At 36.8% G+C, this 22,801-nt stretch overlaps 1 protein-coding gene across 1 annotated transcript in view; it reads left to right on the forward strand.

The window, feature by feature from the left end:
* Positions 1-2,082: 2,082 nt before the first annotated feature.
* Positions 2,083-22,801, forward strand: part of LOC123668531 (E3 ubiquitin-protein ligase MYCBP2) — a 95,426-nt gene continuing 74,707 nt past the window's right edge. The window contains exons 1-30 of the mRNA XM_045602266.1: positions 2,083-2,234; positions 2,639-2,757; positions 2,924-3,176; positions 3,763-3,909; positions 3,993-4,199; positions 4,388-4,714; positions 4,877-5,053; positions 5,132-5,410; positions 5,550-5,684; positions 10,690-10,839; positions 11,256-11,408; positions 11,614-11,725; positions 12,016-12,181; positions 12,992-13,104; positions 13,371-13,568; positions 13,824-13,999; positions 14,314-14,536; positions 14,629-15,124; positions 15,205-15,371; positions 15,938-16,122; positions 16,881-17,636; positions 17,724-17,876; positions 18,237-18,335; positions 18,417-18,653; positions 19,091-19,294; positions 19,669-19,803; positions 20,081-20,259; positions 20,950-21,235; positions 21,894-22,060; positions 22,139-22,304. Coding sequence (XP_045458222.1) covers positions 2,666-2,757; positions 2,924-3,176; positions 3,763-3,909; positions 3,993-4,199; positions 4,388-4,714; positions 4,877-5,053; positions 5,132-5,410; positions 5,550-5,684; positions 10,690-10,839; positions 11,256-11,408; positions 11,614-11,725; positions 12,016-12,181; positions 12,992-13,104; positions 13,371-13,568; positions 13,824-13,999; positions 14,314-14,536; positions 14,629-15,124; positions 15,205-15,371; positions 15,938-16,122; positions 16,881-17,636; positions 17,724-17,876; positions 18,237-18,335; positions 18,417-18,653; positions 19,091-19,294; positions 19,669-19,803; positions 20,081-20,259; positions 20,950-21,235; positions 21,894-22,060; positions 22,139-22,304 — 6,138 coding nt within the window. The 5' untranslated portion in view covers positions 2,083-2,234; positions 2,639-2,665. The remainder of the gene's footprint in view (positions 2,235-2,638; positions 2,758-2,923; positions 3,177-3,762; positions 3,910-3,992; positions 4,200-4,387; positions 4,715-4,876; positions 5,054-5,131; positions 5,411-5,549; positions 5,685-10,689; positions 10,840-11,255; positions 11,409-11,613; positions 11,726-12,015; positions 12,182-12,991; positions 13,105-13,370; positions 13,569-13,823; positions 14,000-14,313; positions 14,537-14,628; positions 15,125-15,204; positions 15,372-15,937; positions 16,123-16,880; positions 17,637-17,723; positions 17,877-18,236; positions 18,336-18,416; positions 18,654-19,090; positions 19,295-19,668; positions 19,804-20,080; positions 20,260-20,949; positions 21,236-21,893; positions 22,061-22,138; positions 22,305-22,801) is intronic.

The raw sequence follows: 22,801 nt of genomic DNA on the forward strand, positions 1-22,801 counted from the left end.
ATACATCCATCTGCATTTAGTAAAAAGCGGTTATTTTAATATTACAAATAGACACTCCAGTTTTATTTATTTAAATAGATTTACTGTTATTTTATTATAAAACTATGTATATTAAAATTAAGCTCCCAATTTTATATTATAAATAAATCAGAATCTCAAAAATTTCTGTCTCCTCCTTTACCTTTGCCATTTTTATCGATAACTATCTCCAAACAAACCAGTAACAACACTATCTTCATCACTACTCGGCGACAGCAACTTCTCGGAAATAGACTCAGATCAGTCGCTTGACCGATCTGCATATTGTATGAGGGCGAGCGGCCTGTGTTGGTAAAGAAATCTGAAACAAGACGACCGATAACATTTGTAATGTTTATGTTTAAAAAATGTTTAAAAGAAGTATATAGTAATAATGTGATTAAAAATACTTACATATGAAATTAACGCCATCTTTTAGTAGATTCGTCGCAGATCTCTTTTTGCAGCAAAAAAACAGAACAATTCGGCATTTTTCGAACCACGTTCATTCAATCGCGCAACTAAATTTAGTTTAGTGAGCAGTGCAGCTGCAATTAGTTTTATTGACCGCGTAAGACCATTTGGACCTATACTTTGACAGAGGGGAACGCCTGTGTATGGCTACTCCCGTCCGTGTTGCTTTATGCTCAGGACCTATCACAAATTGACATTTCCTAAATGCCAGCTCAGGAAAAAAGTAGTTTTGTTATAGGCATATCTATCTTCATATATAATAATATTCCAGCTGCGGCTTAATCTCTGCCATTATTGAAGTTTAAAAAAACGATTAAGTGAGCTTTATGTAGTAAAGCCACATAACATCAATGAATACCTTAATGATGAAAAGGCGAAAAAATGGGATTGAATACAGCTCGACCAGGCATTCGTCATGCACGATTGACTGTCTCGTGTTTGTCCTGATTATTTCATGGTCTACTATTGCATTTTATGTTGTGACTTTGAATTTTTAAAAGAGTGCCGAGAGTTTTTTTCCTCGGCTTTTTATTCTCTCAGTCAAAATAATATTAATCTTCTTTATTGTAATATTTAATAAAGCTAAGGATAAAACAGGAAGGTAGTGTAGCGACATCTATCTCGCGACATACAAACTAGAGAAATTTGACGTATTCTACATCGCGCTATCAAAGTTATCAGCATGGAGCATAAAGAAATTCTCTATGCAGAGAATTCAGTATATGTACAAGAACCCGGCAACAACCATTGGGGGTAGTCCGCCAGATACAACACCCGTCCGGCCGGAGGATCCTCCCTTTGCGATGGCGGACGAAGAACTTCACAAACTATACCATCGCACCCCCAAAGTAGTGTCTACCGAGACATTAGAAATTTTGAATAGGTAACTTAATATTTTGACTAAGTTAAGGTTCTTTATAACACTTGATAAATTACCTATGTTTGTAATGTACCTAATGTTAAGATGTAAATTTTTATTTTATTAAACATTTTTGAATATCATATCAAAAATTGACCGCTCCAGCGGGGTTCAAAACCGCGTCTCCGACTGACCGTGTCGGCGCTCTAGCCAATTAAGCTATGGAACGATGTACCCGCTAAAGCGAAATTTTTGACATCTGCGGGGATCAAACCTGCAGCCGTTAGCGGAACAACCGCAAACCAGTGGTGTGACCGTTGCGCCAACGCATTGTTAATTTAATGTTTAATCTACGTTAAAGCCACACAAACTATTGTTTTCTTTAATTCGTAACTCTATTAATCCTAAATCGTTCGTTTAACTGACTGTCGTAAATAATCCATTATTGTGAAATTAAAGTAACTTGTCCACACTATATCACTTGACGCATATGCTATATGTTACAGTCATTTTTTAGTAATATATATTCAAAGCAGTCGTCTATGAAAATTACTAATAAGATTATTTTATGTGATCTTCTTAATTTTTTGCGTCTTAAATTAACGTCCAATATTTATTTATGAAATTTGTATTGACCATATTGCAAAATTATACCACTAAAATCTTGTGTTCACTTTGTTAATAGACTATGTTATAAAAATTGTACGGAGATGTTTTTGTATACCGGTTTTTGGTCAAGAGCGGTGCGAGGGACGAGGGGTATGTTCATTGATTTTTTGACGTTACTAGTAGAAAATTTTCGCCGCACACAAGATTTTTGAATTTTGTGTTATGAAATAAACTAATTAAACAAAAATACACTATGTGGGTGCTGGGGTTAAAGGTATTTCAATTTGTTGTGCAAGCATTACGTTAAATTTATTTGTGTTCAAAAATAGAATAACTACGTATTAATAAAAATATCAATAATTATTTATCTAGAAAAAAATTAAGTGTTTTTTAAGTAGACTGTGAAGTTTTAATATTTGCTTTTGCGATTACTTTTTATATTATATATGTAATTTATTGACTATTGATCGACCTTTTGTCAATAGTATGTCGTATATATATATTTATTTTTAAAATTTGTTGCATCGCCATAAAACCTTATAATAACGCGCGTTTAAAATTGTGCTCAACCTATAGCTAAAGCGAATGCTAAATTGAGACGAAGCGAAATTTTGTATAATTGAACTATTGTTTATTATAATGTTACTTATAAATAGCTGCGTAACTGAACATTTTCAGGAATAAACACAATAAGAAACATCCATAATGGATATCAAAATTAAAATACCCGAATTAAAATGTATGGATCCAGAGAAATATCGAAAATATTTTAGAGCCCTTTGTTGGAGTGGGACCAGGTATAAATTGTTTTGTATTAAATATTGCTTTTATATTTTTAATATAGAAATTATTTAATTTTTTGTTAGTAAAAATAACAACCCATTATTTGATATACGTTTTACTTATGTTTTTTATTTATTGTAATAAATTAATTTTTTCTTAAAATATCTTGTTCTATTCCAGACGAACAGATAAAAAACAATCAAAGAAGTTTAACAAAAAGGATAGATTAAAAAGGCTGAAAGGATCAAATGCCCTGGCAATTTGTTATGCTCCAGCTCTTCTGGCAAATCCATCACATTTTGGTGTCTATGCTACCGTCCGTAGAACTATTTTAGCACGCTGTCGGCAGCTACAGGCTGCCACGGCTGATTTTTCAGATGAAAGTGATTGTGAAGATGCTGCTCCTCAAACTGTTATTGCTAAACTACCCAAAGTAAGTTACATTGTAATTGAAGCCATATCCTGCCCTATTATTTTGCAGAAAAATTACTCAAAAGCACAGTTAATTAATTCTATTTAAAAAATTGAAGTTAAAGAATATTTACAAACTTATAATTCTTATAAGATTATTTGTTTCTTTTTTTGGATTAAATAATTTTCCTTGTACTGAATTAAAAAAATATATATATTAATAATTTTTATATTACATTACAATTATTATAATTAACTAACTAGCTGTGCCCGTGACTTTGTCTGCGTGGAATTTAACAATAAATTTTTTGTTCATTTTGCAGAGTTATAAATAAACTTCTAAAATAAAAGTAGCCTTACGAGTACTCCTTATTACATCAGCTATCTGCCAGTGAAAGTCCCTTCAAAATTGGTCCTGCCATTGTTGGCAAAAATTGTAAAAAAATCTTATTTTGGTTTATGTACATGTATACGTATCCATATGCATTTAGTAAAAAGTGCTAATTTTAATATTACAAACAGACCGTCCAATTTTATTCATTTGTATAGATTTTTTATCAAAACATGCTTTCCATAATTATTTTTAAGATAGAAGTATTTGATTTCAGATTACAGGCATTGGATTACGCACAGTTTTTGCTCTTATATCTCAGGCTCGATTTAGAGATGCTCAGTTCTGTGAATATTCATTAAAGGCTTTACTGGATGTTTTGCAAGGCCATGCACCAGAAGATTTAGCTCATGAACCTCATGATGTAATTATTTTTCAACTGTCCTGTTTAACTTTTTCTTATAAATCTTCTTCAATATTAACTGATGAAAAATTACTTTCTTACAGATAATGTCAAACTTACATAGTATGTTGGTTGAAATATCAAGCGGTAGTGGCCCTTCAGGGCGGGTTGAAGCCCCGTCAACACTTACATCACTTAGTAGTTCCTGCTTGGTTGCACTAGCAGTCGCTCGTGGAGAGGCTGAACTAGTCCTTGGAGCTGTAACTTCTTTGATTATGACTTCATCTTCATTAACTGACCAATACATACAGGTCTATTTCTATTTATTTACATTATACAAATATTATACATCATACTATTTATTTCAAAAAGTAAAAGTTGTTGAGTAAAAGTAAAATATGTTATTTATTATTTTATTTAAAGAACTTAAGATTAGTTATTTATTTCATCATTGTATATAAATATATGTATGACATATATCTTTTTTTCATATTTTTAGATACCAACAAACTTGACTATTTTGCAACGAAGTGTTCAATCTGTGATTATTGGACCTCCATCCAGAAATTTGTGGTTAAATTTTGGCGTACCTCATAAGTCGTTAGTGAACAGTTTTCCAGTGGACCTGCCTCCTCAATTGACCGCGGGATCAGGAGAGCTTGTAGTTCGATCACTTGTTTCTGATGGTTGCTATCTGTATGTTTTTTCTTCAAAAGGACTATTGAAAATTGGCTCAGGATATGGAAGCTCTATACGACAACATGTCTATTTGTATAAACCTGACTTTTTTGCTAGTGACCGTCATGGCTGGCTTGGATATTGCCGGGTTAGTTTGTGCTTAGTATTTTATGAACATAAAATATGTTAACTCGTTAACAATAAAACTTTCTTGTGAGTTTTCATAAGTTACTCAAAATACAAATTTGATGATTATTAGTTGATCATTAATTAGCTTTATGCTATAAATTATACTATATTTTATTACCAGAACAAACTGTATGTGAGGATTGGAAGAAAAAAAAGTGAAGTACACGAAATAGATAAAGATTCCCTAGAAGTAAAATGTATGCTGCGTCTAGATCCAGGACAACCCGGCCCTATTGAACCAAAATCAGCTGTGTTTACTGATGGCAATCAGTTAGGTCTAGTTTTGCTCACAAATTATGTAAGTTCTTATCTTATATAAAAAAACTGTTGATAAAAATATTGAGCCAAATATTACACGTATAAATTGTGCACACAGGACAATCTCACGATAAAGATGTATGATGTCGACACATCAGCAGTGGAACGCGTTCAAGGTGGCAGATATACGTTGAGCGCGAGACGAGAGATCAATGTACATTTACTACGACGACGCACGTTAGTGCTTGGCCGACCTTCGTTTGACGACGGTCTGTCGAGAAGGATGGTAGATCTTGATTCACCAGTTGCGATGCAGTTGGACGATAATGACGATGATCCTCTTCTTGGTATCTGTAGTGGTCAGGATTTTGGACTGTTAACCACCGCTTCAGGAAAAGTAATTCATATATATTTTTAAAAAAGTGACATAAGTTTATTTCCTGTGAAATATTTATTGAATTGAATTTTTTGGAATACTACATCCCAAAAAATTCAAATCAATCCTACCCTACTTCATTTTAATGTACCATTTGTAGGTATACTATACGGGAAAAGGTACGAGCTTGGGTTATAAAGTTGCGTCGCCGCATACTGGTCGTTGGACCCTTATGAAAGAGACACTCTTTAACAAAAACGAGACCGCAAATGTAAAAAAGTGCAAAGTTGTACAGGTAAGTCAAACTCAAATTATTCTTTAGGTCTAAGTCTCGAGTAAGTAAAACTTTTGAGGCTGTGAACTTCTTGAGGCTGTATTTTGACGTTGCGACAAATTCATAGATTAGCTTACTACTGAGATATAATCTAAACTAGTGTTACCGATTGTTGGTGTTTCACGAAGTTTCCTTTTTTTAAGACTATTGTTTTTATACATAATGAGTTGAGTCTTAATGGGTTCCAAGATTTGTAATTTTTTTAAATTATATTTGTTTGATCGTGCCCCCTTGAAAACAGAAAAGTACATTATTTGTTATTGGTTTTTACAGCGGTAATCGTAAGATTTATCGATTATTTATATTTGTCAGCTTTGAAAAGTATAGTTTATTTTTATTTGGTGCTTTTATACACAATTGAAGCATGTAAGCAATGTGACTACTTGAAGAACTGACTTGACACTGACCTGATATTTTAAAAGAAAGTTGTGAATGTGACGTCAGGTGTAGAGTAATAAAACTCTATAAAATAAGGATAATAAAAGACTTATAATTTACCTTTGGTTTAGCCAACGGCGAATCTTGGTTGTCATTTGTGGGTGTGACAGTTAATTTTGGCTTATGTAAAAATAAGTCCTTAATATTGGCACGTTTATTTTTCTATAGTGGTTGTTTTTTTGTTTGCTTGTCCCTTTGGTTATTCTTGCGATAAGAAATTTTTGGAGATTCGGATAGGGTTCTCTTATTTGTTTACTGGCGAAAATTATTCTAATTGTTGTCCAGTACGATCAGTTTGCCATATTTAATAAAAGCTGTTTTGCCTAAGTTCTTTCTATCTTCAGTTGGGTTGTTCTGTCCCCCCCATTGTAAAGTCCACTTTTATACATAACCTGGCCATAAATACTGTTACAATTAAAAATAAACATGATGTTACATTTTAATTTGGAATCTGTCATTTTTATACGATTCTTTATTGCGTTTTCTTATTTTCGCGCCAATACATTGTAAAATATTTTGTGATATTAAAATTGAGTGGGGTGATAAAGAGAACCGAATCGCTGTGATTGCATTACACAACGTAAGTACAGACCCAAATATAATTTTTAAAACTCCATACGCTTGCTATTAATCAAATGTTTGTGTACCGGGCTATTGGTAGGTACAATGAAACTTTCTTTCTTCTTTTTGTGACAGAAAAGGATCTGGTCGTCCACGTAGTGTTCGTACGAAAAAAGCGATCAAAGCAATAAGGGAAAGAATTCAAAGAAATCCTCTCCGAAAGCAAAAGATTAAAATCTATCCGAGATAAATCTCGGGAGATGACGATAGCACCTTGAAACCATGTCGCAAATTTTAAAAGAGGCTGTAGGTCATATCTTGCAGTCTTTTCAGCAAGACTCGGCGCCGGGTCATAAAGCTCGATCCACCCAATTTTGGTTACAAAACCAACGTTCCGGACTTTATCAGAGCTGAAGACTGGCCGTCATCTAGTCACGATCTTAATCTGCTGGATTATGATTTATGGTCAGTTTCAGAGAGTATGGCTTGCTCTAAATGCCATCATAATTTGAAGTCCCTAAAACAATCCATATGATTGGAAGTGAAGAATTTTCCCATGGAAAGAGTGCGTGCTTCTATTGATACTAATCTCAACGTTTAAAGGACTCTATTGCAGCGAAAGGAGACCACTTCGAATAAGCTTTATATATTTTTAATGGTTTCATATTAAGTATGCCGTGTGGTATCGGCCGAGTAGAATAGCACCACCCCCTTTCTTCCCATGGGGGTCGTAAAAGGCGACCGAGGGATAAACCTGGCTCAAAATCATGAGGGTCCTGGAGAAGGAAAATTTCATTTGAAACCCGGAATGGGGTCTCCGTCTATTCGTGGCATAGCCCTAAAATGCGAAAGACTCCTGCAGCCGAACTGGCTCCACACGTATCGACTCGTCGTTCATGTGGGCCTAGCCAGTGAGGTCGAGAGGGTGGCGCAGAGCTAAGGCAACTCTGCGTTTTCCCGAAGAGTGTCCTAGGCGACACAGTGTCTGTCTGGCACTGTCTAAACCGTCTGCAATAGACGGAGTCAGACCAATGAATATAATTAAAGTATTAAACTAATACAATGTAATAGTAATAAATGTTACGTGCAATAGAAAAAATGTTTTTCTTTTGTAACAATATTTAGGGCAAGACATAATGATAATTATGTTATGACATGTATAATAAATTGTTTTGCGTACACATTTACCGTTTTTAGAATTTTTAGTTTCTGGCCCTTTGCACTAAATTATATTATGACGGGTATGGCCTTATTGCCTTTTTGCCCTGCTCTTGTAACAACTTCTGTATTGTTGCTGTTGTATTGAATGTCGAAGGTATTAACTATTTATTATTATAATTATTCTTTCCTCTACTTCATAGTAGGATTTACCTCTCCGAACATGATCAAATACTTGCGACTGATATATCTTACCAACTCGTTTCTTATGGTGCATTGTTATTGAATTGTTCCCTAGATAATGATAATTTGAATTTTTATTTCTGTTTAAATTTCTCATTAATATTCTTGTTCATTGTATTTTTATGTCTCAATCAATATTTCGGCTTTTTTAATGTCCTGTGGCATGTTTACTAAAAGCTTTATTATTTCCTCCATCTTGAATTAATTACGAAGTTTCTCAAAGGAAAACCGAAAACAAAATAAAATAAAAATTGCCACTTCGCTTCAGGCGGAGTTTGAACGATGTTTGTTTTCGATATTAATACTTTCTTGTTGTTGTTTACATTTATTAGGCCACGTACGACTTATTGATCTTTGTGAAATATTGGTAAGCTTATGAATTAACTCTTACTCAGTTACGTTGACAAATAATTTCAAGTCTGCTCTCACAAACTATTTTCATACTTTATAAATAGTAATAATTTAATAATTTTAATATATATAAATTACTAACTCGACTTCCCTAACGCGACTCCTTCAACTACTTAACCGATTTTAATCAAATTTGCACACCGTGTGCAGTTTGATCCAACTTGAAAGATAGGCTATATTTTATTTTGATATATGTAATTATTATATACAAGAAAAAAAGAAGGCGATACGAAGTTAGCGATGTCAGCTAGTAACATATGGTATATACGGCGGATTTGACATTAGCTCTATCTTCCGCTATTTTTATACCGACATCTAATTTGTCATTATGAAAGAATGACCGTGAGGAATGGTCTAGAAAGACTACCGCGCATGATCAAGAATTTTTTTTAACAAGAGGCTATTGAGACGTAATTTTGTGATTCTAGAGATTTAATTGTTAATAGCTAAATTATTGTTTAATTGTTAAAATATATTGTCTTTGTATACGATATTTATGGTTCAACTGTCGGGCGCTAAAACTACCAGAATGCTTGGAGAGCTCACTCTATCACGCATCATAAAACAGGCGTGCGAAAAATTTAATGCTAGGTAGCCTACAATATAAGATAATGACTACTTTTGCCTTTCTTTGTAAATTTTATCACTTTTACGCGAGCGAGGCCACGGGCAAATACTAGTTATATATAATTAGAAAAATTAGAACTAAGCAATTCAGGGTAACTTGATATCGACTGTTTGATAAACGTTTTGTTGTGTGGACTGATATAATTGCTCACAATACTCTTCGTCTGGTGTCATTTTAATAGATGAATCGTTGACTTCTTCTAGTTCCCAATATTGAGAAATCCTTCACAAGTCTTTAGTAATCACGTGACATTTAAACTTTTTCACGCTACTCGATAGTATCCAGCCTAATTTCGTTTGTTGAGCTGTTGGAGCCATGTTCGGACCCTTGATTAGGCCGCTCCTTGTAATTTCAGAATATATGCTTGCATCTAGTACTAGATCGATAGGCCTAGATACATTGTATTCCGGGTCGGCTAGTTGTATGTGTTGTATACGAGGCCACGATTCTTTCTTGAAGGTCATGTTTGGTAAATTGTTAATGACGTGATTGATGACTAATGTCTGCGTCATAAACATGTAGTCTTGGTAAATGGACTGACACTCGAGCTTGACGACTCCTTTGCTATGTTTTGATCCATTACCAATACCAGATACCGAAGCATGGTACCGTTGCCGCGGCAAGTCCAGCATCTGGGCGGCGTTTTCCGATATTAGGGAAACCTGAGAGCCTTGGTCGAGCAGACATCATATAATGTACAATAGACAATGCCATATATGTGCCATCAAAGGCCTTAACTCTGATAGACAGGGTAGTCAGTAAAATCTCTTCTTCACCCGTAGCAACGTGATGAACGCTATGTTGCTTAGCATCTTGTTGCATCGAAGCTTTATATTTTTGCGGAGTTTGAGTATTCAGCTGGGTTTATGACCCACTGGACATGTCAGTCAGCGCGTTTGGGAACTGATTATTAAAGTTTATTGCATAGGCGTCATGTGACATTATGTTACAAACTGAATTGGTATGCCATCGTTGCCAATGCCATGTTCATTATTTGACGCCGTAAACGACAAAGATAATATTAAATGAGCAGGTGATTTATTAACTGACGTGGGGCCAAGCAGAAAATATCCTGCTAAAAATGTGGAACTGCCCGATTGGAGAAGTTCCTCGACCTTACAGAAGATCACAGCTAAATAATGCTGCTTTTAAACAAGGTTGTGTTCTTGTGGTGAGTAAGTTGACCAGAGTTCTTCAGAGGGATAGGGAGTAGAGTCAGCAATGCGTTTGCGGTGCTATTAGTGTTGCAGGCGTATATAAGCCTATATGGTAATCACTTACCATCAGGTAAGCCGTACGCTTGTTTGCCGACCTAGGTCTATAAAAATAGTGGGAACTGAAACATTTATCATTTCTTTCATATTTTTATTATTTTATATGTAATTATTTCATTATATATTCTCATTTTTTTTTCTTTCAAGAATAATATTTCAACCAGGTTTAATTTAAATTGACCAAGGAATCTCCTAATGGCCTTACCGACTTACCTTATTCATAATAAAAATATATAATTGTATTTATTTTTAGGTTGCTTTAGGTCACGAAGGTGTCCATGCTATTCTCGTATTAGACAATGGATCGGCACTGTTTACTGGCATAGCGAGGAGGGGAGAAGATGGCGATGCCAATAAACATAGACGGACGCCCAAACCGACGCGTCCTAAGAAAATTCTACGGGTCTGTAGAAATTTATCAAAAATTATCGCACGCTCGCTCGCTTTAGCCTGTAATATCCCACTATCATAGGCCTCTTTCAACATGTAGGACCAGGATCAGAGCTTAATCCACCACGCTGCTCCAATGCGGGTTGGCGGATATATTCTCTACTATGAGTAACGATCGCTATCAGGTGTACATGATAACAACCAGGACTGACGGCTTAAGGACTGCACAAACACCTAGACCACGGCAAACTGTATGGCCAATACAAATGTTGGTCGTTTGCAGGGATCGAACCCCAGCCATAGCCAGCGTAGCCCAGCGTAACCACCAGCGCAAAAGCCACAAACCAGTGTTTTGATCGTTGCACCAACACGCCAATATCCTTTAATATGAACTGAAGTGATGCTAATCACATTTTATTATTTTCGTAGGCTGAGCGCCATCACATAGTGTACGCAGCATGCAACTATGGCTCCACGGCACTTGTGACGAGACAGGGCGAATTGCTCATGTTCGGAAAAGATACACAACACTGCGGCGAGACAGGTCTGGTCACCGGGTTGCGTCATGAAAATATCATACAGGTATCATTTACTTTTTCCTAATATTTGTACTCTCTTACATTGCTATCTGTAAAAAAATTACTATTTTTAAAACGTTAATAAAATGCTATATTTTTTATAACTATGGCCCCAAACAAAAACTTAATAATAGTAATAAAATGGCTAATTATACTTTGATCATGATATTTTACTTTTTAATATTCAAGCTGTATTTTCATTTCTACAGGTTGCCTTAGGAAAAGCACACGCAATTGCGCTAACGAAATTAGGAGACGTGTATTCCTTTGGTATCAACAACAAGGGTCAATGTGGAAGAGAGTTTGGATATTCCAAAGAGAGTAAATATCGTTTTACTTATGTCACATAACATCATAAAATATATGTTTAGAGTTTACTCCTTAAGAAACGCCAAAATTCGCGTGATAGGAAAACAATTGGGGAGTGAAAAGGGAGTGTGTGCAGGCGTGAGATTATGTTTTGATTTTAGAATTTTATTGTTTTAGTTAATTATAATTTTTACGGTAATCGTTCTTAAAGAATCAACTCCAGTCGTGCGTCGGAGCTGGCACAATCACATTGTTAAACATCTCTGTAACCTTTTGACTTTATATAATATTTTTCTGTACAGAACCGTATCCCAATCGTAACAATAGTGGCAAGGAGGAGGCGAGGTTGTGTCCGGGCGTGCACTCGTGGAGTGTGGAGTACTGCCGCGTGTGCGTGCTGTGTCGCGAGTGTACAGGGTTCGGCAGCGCCTGCCATTGCGCCACCTTGCCCAACAGGATGCCCGGCGAGTGCGTATCTCTTAATATTTTACTTACATACTGACCCTTCAATCAATACAATTTAACTGAGGTAGAGCACAAAAATTTCCTGCTCAAAATATGAAGCAGCCCGACTGTGGTAGTACCCTCGATCCTGCAGAAGATTACAGCTAAGTAATACTGTTTTCAAGCAGTGTTTATTCCTGTTGGTGAGTAAGGTGATCAGAGGTCCTGGGGGAATCTGAGGATAGGGTCGGCAACGCCCTTGCGATGCTTCTAGTGTTCCAGACGTCAATATGCTACGGTAGTCGCTTACCATCAGGTGAGCCGTACGCTTGTTTGCCGAACTAGTTACATGAAAAAAGACAAGGTCGTTAAGTCTACATTTTTAGATGATTGCTAACAATAAAATTGAAAATAGTTTCAATAAAATAAAATAAAAGTAGGTAATGGGATTAATGTTCTATAGCAATTATAATTTAATGTGTTTAATGGACCTCACTGAGTTTTATGTTAGTTTATAATTAACCTAATATTATAGCTTACGATTTTTCCCACATCTAGAAACATAGTGTTGGAAGACCCTTTTAGGTGATGATATTATAAAATTTTTAGAATCTCTAATGGTGTGGATATTGGAAACCCATAAAAAATACGCAGTACTAGTAAGTGACTATTGGAATGCCGATAATGACGATGACACTAATAATAATTACCTACTATTTTAAGTAATACATATATTTTACTATATAACCCACGTCTTATACAAATTTATTTATGACGTTTTGTCCTTGTTTTTATGTCGTATTTTTTTTTAAATTTTGTATCATCTTGTCACAGGCGTTGCGGATGCGGCGAAGGTGATAGTGGCTGCAGCGTGTGTGGTGTGTGCAGGAGATGTTCGGAGGCCTCCTCATCCTCTACTGCGGTGTCTAGACCTGACAATAATGATGGTAAATATTTCGTTTATTATACTATAATGCTTGGGTTAGATGAAAAAGTAATATGAATTATGGTTTTATACGTCTTATTCGTTTTCTATCATGAAATATTCAGTTAATTTTTAATAAACCTTCGGACAAGGAGAAAAAGACCTAGAATATAGTAAAACTTTAATCTACTTTTTTAAATACAAAGGTAAATATTAAATTTAACGTACACTGAAGTTTTGCATTACGTGAATACTCTAAATATGATGAAACTAAATTTGAATCTTTAGTGTCAGAAAAAGAGGCTTCTCAATCGGAGGGAGCGGGTCCGTCGGTGTCCGGACCGGGCGTGGCCCCGGGCGAGTCCGAACGCGACGCGAGCGTGAAGATGAGCTGCCTGGCGCCTGCGCGTGTCGTCATTCCGGGCGGGCAGCGCATCGTCGCCGTCGCGTGCGGCCTGCACCACACCATGCTGCTGTCGGAGCACGGTCGGTTAACGTTCATTCTTATGGTTCTTTATGTTCTTGTATCGTATTGTCTTTGACATTAAAAAATAATTGAATTTTTTAAATAAAACATGTAGGAACTGAAGTAAGAAGCCAATCGTCGTAAACATCATTCCTAAAATATAATTTCCGATTTAAACAACACTAAAAATTAAAAAAAAAAAAAAAAAAAAAATTATGAAAAAAATATAAGTTAATAATGTTTTTGTGTTACCTTTGATATAATAAATGTCGCAGGTGAAGTGTTTACGTTCGGATCGAATCAATGGGGTGCTTTGGGAGCGGGTGACATAGCCACACATCACCGCGTAGTGCGCGTGCGCGTCCCGCGCGTGGCTGCTATCGCCGCCGGCAGCAACCACAGCGCCGTGCTCACCCGCGACGGAGAATTGTATACCTTTGGAAGCTACCAGGTCAAAATTTATATGATTACTGCAACTGTTTGATTGAAAATTGAGCTGCTATTATGATCTGTGCTCTCCATTAAAAAATAGTATTGCGCTACAATATTAAATGAAAACTTACAGAATGCCTCCCGAGAATCAATTCACCGAGAAGCCATTCTAGATATAAAACCTCTTCTGAAATATATCGATAGTAAAAATATAAAGTTTACATTTATGACTATGATACACCTATTTATATTTTTTGTTAATTTATACATCATAAATGCGCTAAGTAGTTGGGAAGCGATATTGATGACAAATACATTTTTATCCGTATACAGAAAGGATCGCTAGGGCGGGCGCGACAGGACGAGCCGCGGTCTGACCGCAGTCCAGTGTGGTACGCGACTCCGGGGCGCGTGCCACGGATCGGGCCACGCTACGGCTGTCGCGGCGTGTGGGTCTCCGCTTCCGGTGACCAGACTTTCGTGCAGGTGTCGCAGGCGCTCATCAACACGGACACACTCTTTAGCTCTACGATCACCTCCAATTCCAACAGTATCAGTTAGTATATATCATTAAATTGCTTACCAAAATGAATTGTTACGGGATATCCTTTACTGGATCAATTAATTTATGTAAACTTTTGTTCACAGTAATATTGCCGAATAGACCTGAACACACTTTCAAGTGCATTACTATAAACAAAAATGATGGGTCGTGCAACGCCTGGACTGGACCTGAACAGGTCGATTTTGTGAACACGCTAGCCTGTCTCGATCCTCTCTACGACGTACTTTGGTGCTATCAGCCACAGATGCGTGTCATGAAATGCTTCAACATCATCGCGTTTGATTCGCACAAATTACAACGATGTTGCTCGAATGACCCCGAAGCGTTTTCGGATGCTGAATTCGAGTATCCGAATTACGGATGTATGAAGCGTTTGGAGGATTTTAGACACGTTGAAACTTTTGAGTGGATTGGTAACAACGACGATAGAGACGAAGAAAACCAAGTGTTATCTGATATGTCAGTACTTAATCAAGAATTGGCTATCCCTTGCACACCGGGTTGTCAAGTTACTAGGATACATGCTGCTTTGCATTTATTGGGTTGTTTAGATTCTCTTACATACGCACATGACAACAAGTACGTATTTAAATCAAATTTTAACTTCCGTTACATTCAAGTATTTTAACATTTTTAACACATTTTTAATGACTTTTAAGGGCCCCTTTAGTGGAGTGCAAACGAGATAATAATGTGCAACCACTAGCCCCGGTAGTTGAGGACTACTTGACAGTTAATCGTTTTGAAAATCATGGTGGTGGATGGGGATACTCGGGACACTCGGTAGAAGCTATCCGCTTCATGTGTGACAACGATATAAAATTAGGTATGCTAATGTGTAGTATAATGTATGAAACATGTTATGAAAATTTGTTTTCTGCTGAAATCATATTTAATAATAAGTATTTGCTATTATTCCTAGTTTATTTTATGGTATATTTCAATTGTTCATTATACCAAAAAATAATGAGAAGTTTCAATACAATATTTTAATTTGAACTTTTTTATTTTCGGAAACTTTTAGTCTTGTGGTCATGTTACAAACTCCAAAAACCTTGCAGTTGATATTTTTTCAAAGTTCATCGAAAAGTTAAGTTATTAAAATCCGATAGTTACCTATGACCTTAAGTAGTAACCGTATGTCTAATCTTCTTAGCGCGTAATCCTATCCTTAGCTTCGATCTTGCATATTTCAATATGTACATATTAATACTTTGTTTTTCTATTTTTACACAATAAATAAAAAATAAAATAAAAGTGCTTACGACGATTTTCTGAGTCGGGCTTCCCAAATGGAATTCGCCTAAGGGGCTGTGCACCAAGATTTGTTGAACTTTTTATAATACTTCACAGGACAAGATAATATCTTAATTAAAAAAAATGATTGTGTAGGTGGTATTGGGTTGTACGGTGGCCGCGGCGAATATTCAGCAAAGATAAGATTATACGACATAGGACCGGATGGAGGAGACCAGGAAGGAGACGGAGAAATGATTTTTGAGACAGATGAGGTTTTCTACGAATGTGCTCCCAAAGACAAGTACCCATTAATGTTCGAAACTCCATTGCCCATAATAGTAAGTAGCATAAACAAATATGTATACATCTATACAAATAAATACTGTAATGTACTGTGTGGCTACGGTACTAAAGAATATAGCTACCCCGTGTATCTCTTCCCGTGGGTGTCGTAAGAGGCGACTAAGGGATAACACAGTTCCGCTACCACCTTGGAACTTAAAAACCCGATCGGTGGCGGGATAACCATCCAAATGCTGGCTTTGAAATACACAGGCCGAAGACGGGCAGCAGCGTCTTCGGTGCAACAAAGCCAGCCCTACGGTCACTAACCCGCCTGCCCAGCGTGGTGACTATGGGCAAAACACATGAGTTCGCGCTATTTTATGGCGTGAACTTGTGGAGGCCTATGTCCAGCAGTGGACTGTATAGGCTGTAGTGATGATACAAATAAATAAAATTGGAGTGTCTGTTTGTAGTATTAAATTTTTTTATAGCTTTTTACTAAAACGTATATGGATGTCTACACAGTACATGTAACAAAATAACATTTTTTACAGTTTTTGTGTGTCTGTCTGTCTGTTTGTTCCGGCTAATCTATGAAACGGCTGGACCGATTTTGGCGGCACTCATTGGCAGATAGCTGATGTAATAAGGAGAGACTTAGGCTACTTGTATTTTGGAAATTTATTTTTTGTAACTCTACAAACTAAACAACGGTTTTTTTTTAAATTCCACGCGGACGAAGTCGCGGGCGCAGCTAGGTTTTATATAAAATTCAAAAGGGAAATATTAATTCTAATATATATTTTTACAGGCTTGCCGCTGGTATGTCGTTTCTGCCACGATAAATGGACCTTCGTCAGACTGCGGCTCTTCCGGTCAGGCGGTGGTCATTAATGATGAAGTGGGATTTAACTTTAAAACTTCGAAGAAATCGAATAATGGAACCGATGTCAACGCCGGTCAAATTCCCAGTCTACTGTATAACCTGTCGAGCTCAGATCACCAGATGCCTATTAGACACTTGGACCCCGGCGAACCAGTAATAGTTCTTTCTAAAAACATATCGAGGAAAGTTACAGTTTCCTGTTTCCGATCCCTAATAACACTTTTGCAATGGAGTTGGAGGACATTTAAAGACATCCTACTAGATACGAACGGTCAATTACCTATTAACTACCAAAAACTAATTATAATGAAACACCAAAAACGATTGGTATATATCATGAGAGCTGGATTACGATTGGTAAAATCTTACATAAAGGAGGTTTATCCGCAAAGTATAAAAAAGAGAAATTCACCTGATTATATGTCATATTTCGAGCCCTTAGCCGACGCTAGGAACTTCATCCAGAGTGTAATGGCAGAACCAACGCCTACTTGCGCCGCACTACCTCGGAAACAGGGTCGTAGTAAAGCTCATAGAATATGCTACGTACAGTTTGCTCTGGAGTTAACAAACTCTGTTTTGAAGGAAGCGCACGAAACATTCAATGCCTGCTTTTACGCATTTTTTCCTACTCCTATTCTTAAATGGAACCATCTCTGCTTAATGCTGTGTCACGTTAGGGTAAGTAAGGTTCTTGTGTGGTGTATAAGCATATATATAGCTTTAATAGGGGTTTTAAAAATAATTCTGACTTGATTTTCAATTCAGGATGGTAGTGTCCCTCCAGCTCAGATCCGTGAGTTGACAGCCACTTGCGCCGCAATGTGTCTGTCTCAGAGCCTCCATGACGTGTTGCAGTACATTGTTCCTCTCACTCAAAGTCAGGCGAACCTCCAAGAAACGCGCCGCTCTGATGTAAAGGTGTGTATTAATGCGGAAATAATTTCAAGGTTTTTATAAAAAATCCAAATCCTCTTATCTTATATCATATAATAATCAATAAATTACAACAATTTTGTTTTTTAATTATCGACGTCAAATGTATTTTAATGGCTAATTAAAATGATTACTATATATTATGTGACTTGTTTGTACCACTATTTAAATTGTATATAATTATATAAAATGTAATAAAGAGTGATTTAATTTTAAAAACTGCTAATTTTAACTAAGGAATAGTAGTTGAAACGAAAGTTATAGAGGATAATTGTAAAAGTTGTAGAGGATATCGGTGAAATTATTTGCTGTATGTATAACATTATTTTTTATATCATTTCGCAGCAGGTAAAAGAAGTACCTTGCAAATCAGCGACAGTACCGCGTTCATCACATACACAGAAACCACCGCCTGTGCCACCTCGAGCGAAGGATATTCAGAAAGTATGTCTGAATTATGAAAAAATACAAATATTATATGTATTTGTAATAATTTATAAATCAAATTTTATTTTATTGTTGTAGGCTCAAGAGAGTAATGACAAATCGAGCTATTTAGAGTGGCATCTTTTAGATGTCGTTCCGCGTCTGTTGGATGTGGTACTAAACCCTATCAAGCAGCAAATAACGCAAAGGCAATGTGCTCCTGCGCATGATCATGGCGAGTTGCAGACGCAGGAACGCCTCGCGGAGTACTGTTGCAAACTGACGGCTCGCATCATTGCCGAAATGTCATTTAGTGCTCTGCAATGTGGCAGTAAGGTGACTATTGTGTTAAAAACACATACTTTTAATATAATAAATATATACTCACGTATATACACACGTATATACGTACTCATCGATCGATCGACGCTGCACAAGTGTAAGGAAATTTTAGGATATAATTATATTATAATAAAAATTTCATGCATGTTATTAATGTGTTTTATTCCTCATAGATTTATAATATTTGTAGCAATCCTAAACATTTAATGATTTTACATAAATTTCGGAGGTAATTTTCAAAGATTACCTGCGAAATTTATGTTTACCTAATTTTAAATGTTCACATAAAAATTTTCAAATAATTAAAAGCCCTTTAAAAAAAGCCTGTTACAAACGACTTTACTTTACATTGTCCAAGATGGAATTGCGGGAGAGTGGACTTGACGAGTTTTGAAAATTATGTCGCGAACGAATATGTCGTTTTATTTCAGGACGATTCCGAGTCAAAATCACTAAAGCATCTCGTAACAGCGTCTCGCTTTATGCGAGTGAACGCAACGCGCACGTGGAGCACCGGCCACGGCAGCCCGGACGCAATCTGCTTCACCGTGGACCGGCCCGGAGTCGCGATCTCCGGCGCCTGCGTCTTCGTAGGCTCTGGCAAATACGACTACTCCATAGAGCTTTTACATGATGTAAGTCGTTGTTGTTGATATGCATTTATACTATTTATTACTCTTAAGACAAAATACGGCTAGATATCGGCCAGTTACAATTTTATTACATATATACATTTGTCTTCTTCCACACTGAGCAGTAATGAAGACCTGAAATTAATTTATTTATTTTTATTTTATACTTTATTGTACACCACAAATATATTACAAACAAAGCATAAAGATAGTTACAGACAGTGAAGTACAATGGGCGGACTTATGGCTAATTAGCCATTTCTTCCAGACAACCCATTTTTTAATTAACCTAATCAACTAACCCAATTAACCTAGTCAAACAGATTTCTCACTAGAATGTGTGTGAGTGTCGTCAAAATAATTGTTGATTGTTCTAGATGCGAACGAACTCAGAAGATGCTAATCCCACGCACTGCTGGGTGAGCGTCGAAGCTAAAGAGGGATCCTTTAATGCAAGCGATGCACAACACGATATGGTGCAATTGAAATTCACGAGACCTGTTCTACTAAAGGTATATGTTAATTTCCATATAATATATTTGTAGGAAGAATTGTAGGTTTTTAATTCTTATTTTTTGAATTACATAAAGACATATTACGTTCCTTAAATAAAGGTGACGTATTTGAGAATGGATTTGCAAATACATTTACCTACGATTCCTTTAACCTACTGAGTCTAAATGCTAGTCTCGATTTTCAAATTTGGAATTGCATTTACATACTTTACCCTCTTAATTTTTGTGTATATTACTTATAGTGCAATAAAGAATATATAAATATCTATGGCAGGACGATACGCGGTATGCCCTGCGCTACTGTTGTGAAGGTGCACGTACCGCGAGCGGAGACTGCGGGCTGCCCGCCGTCACAGGACCGGACGGCACGACCTTCCAGTTCTCCTCCTGCTCGCTCAGCTTCAACGGAACCAACCTCGCTCGCGGACAATTGCCGTCGCTTATTTATTACAGGTAGATTATATTGATGACGTCATAATTTATTAATTTTATGGCACTTAGTTTTTTGCTTCATTTCTTTTATAATCTATCATTTTAGTAGTTAACAATACCGTTGGTTTGAAGTGGTAGATTTGATTAACAAATCTCTTTTGTTAATTTCGATATATGTCAAAAACATATTCAAATACATTATGTTTTGGAGAATTTATTATTAAGGTAGGAATTATGGTACTTTAATATTTTAAAAATTATTGACTTAACACAAGTGTGAAATTATCTATAATATAAAAATGAGTCTCTGAATGTGTTGCTAAGCGCAAAACTCGAGAACGGTTGGACCGATTTCGCTAATTCTTTTTTAAATATTCCTTGAAGTACGAGGATGGTTCTTACGGAGAAAATTCTAAAAAAAAAAAAAAAAAATTTCCTGAAAAAGTCTAAAAACAACACTTTTCTATACTCCCATACAAAAGATTTATATACTTAATACTTAAAAGTCAATTTGAACTTTAATACCATACGATAAAGTTTGTGTTAGGCGATACGAAGTTCGCCGGGTCAGCTAGTTTTAGTATAAATTTAAAATTTTAATTTTGTTTTAACATTAATTGTCTATTTCACAAAAGTTTCGTTTGTTCAGTCTGACCTTAGTTATAAATGTTTCTACAGTAATTATAGTAGTGTATACTAAAACACGTCCAGAACGAAATGGGTGGATCGCAGCAACGAGACGGCGAGCGCGGTGCCGCTGAACGCGGGGCTCGTGGGGCGCAGCGCGGAGTCGGAGTGGGAGCGCGGCGCGGCGCGCGAGGCGGCGGCGGCGGTGGCGGCGCTGGTGGCGGAGCGCGGCGGCGCGCTGCTGGCGGCGGCGCGCGCGCTCGCGCCCGACGACCTGCGCCGCGCCGCGCCCGCGCTCGCCGCCGCGCCCGCGCTGCACACGCTGCTGCCCTACGCGCTCGCCAACCTCGAGGGCCTGCAAGACTCCAAGGTTAGTCTCTAGTCTACTCTTACCGTAACCACTCGGCTCGGATTCTAAAGTCAAAGTTTAAAAAGTTATATACTTATATACGATTATATATTGTTGCGACTTATATAATTACAAACCATTAAACATTAAAACGGACAAAAACATATTTTTCCCACTGACTGAGAATGAGAAAGAGAGAAAGACAATTCTATTTTTATTAGATTTATGGTCAGAAAGAGTACTATGCCCAATAAGTGCTTACTAAATCATTAATTAATCAAGTATATAATTTTCTAATTTTATTTATGCTTAATTTTCGCTTCAGTATGTAATATTCCACTGCTGGGCATAGGCCTGTTTCCTCATGTAGAAAAAGGATCAAAGCTTGATCCGCAACGCTGCTTCCGATCGCTATCAAGTGTACATGATAACAACCGGGACCGACAGCTTAACGTGTTCTCCGAGGCACGGTGGGAGACCCACGAGGACTAACAATCGGACCCAAAATAAATATTTATATAAATACAAATATCCACCCCGAACGGGAATCGACCGCCCGTCGGTGTTTTAGGCGCCGCCGACACGGTACATGCACCATTACACCAGAGCGGTCGTCGATAGGTCGTATTCTTAACTTCAATGTGCGGAAAAATACTAAAACCGGTACATCTCTTTTCAGAGTGTAATTAATTTGCTGGAAATCGTTCATAAATTGCTACCCCACGTAGCGGAAATGAACCTTAAGATGCCAAGCAATGACGATATTCCCTCGACTACCACTAGCCAATACTACACATGGATAGAAAGCGATCACCCGTACAAGCAATCAGCTGTGATCAATAAAAGGTAATATCCTTTTTTATATTTTGTTTCTTAAATATATAAACTTAAATCTATAATAGGTGGTTTCGTTTTTTGTTTTAGAGTTTTGTTTCCGCCACAAGTAGCATGGATAATATTAGAAATGGACCCACGTAGCATCACCGCTCAACCAGAAGACACGCTCACTATATACGCAGTGGCCGGCGCGCCAAAACACCGGTGTCATTGTGCGAACGACACACACACCGCAGACCCACCATTCCGCAAGGTATATAAGGTAGCGGTCGTCCATTCACCCATTCATTGTTATCACACTGTTACACTACTATGGCTGGCCTGTACGTATCAACACTACACTGACTAGTTTCTTGCTAGAAGCTAGCATAGCGAATATCACAAGGATGATTATCCACATTAATGTAGAGATATTTGTTGTCTGTTACACGGAACACGTATTAAAATTAAATAATAATGGAAAATTAACGCTATTTAATGATAGTGTGGCCAGCCATTAGCGCATTAGAAAATTAGAAGAATATTGACATTAAATACGGTAGTGATTACGGGTGATGCACTGTAGGGAAGGACAAATTCGCTGTCATTCATTCTCATTATAGACTGATTTATCGCAATAGTTAGTCAAGATTGCGCGACTACTGCACGGCGATTGCTTATTTTATTACTACTTTAGAAAGTTAATCATTATTTAGTTTTTAAAATTATTTTAGATGAGTTGCTATGCCAAATAAGCTTATAAAGTTTATG

Source organism: Melitaea cinxia, chromosome Z, assembly GCF_905220565.1.
Source record: "Melitaea cinxia chromosome Z, ilMelCinx1.1, whole genome shotgun sequence".
NCBI lineage: Eukaryota > Metazoa > Arthropoda > Insecta > Lepidoptera > Nymphalidae > Melitaea > Melitaea cinxia.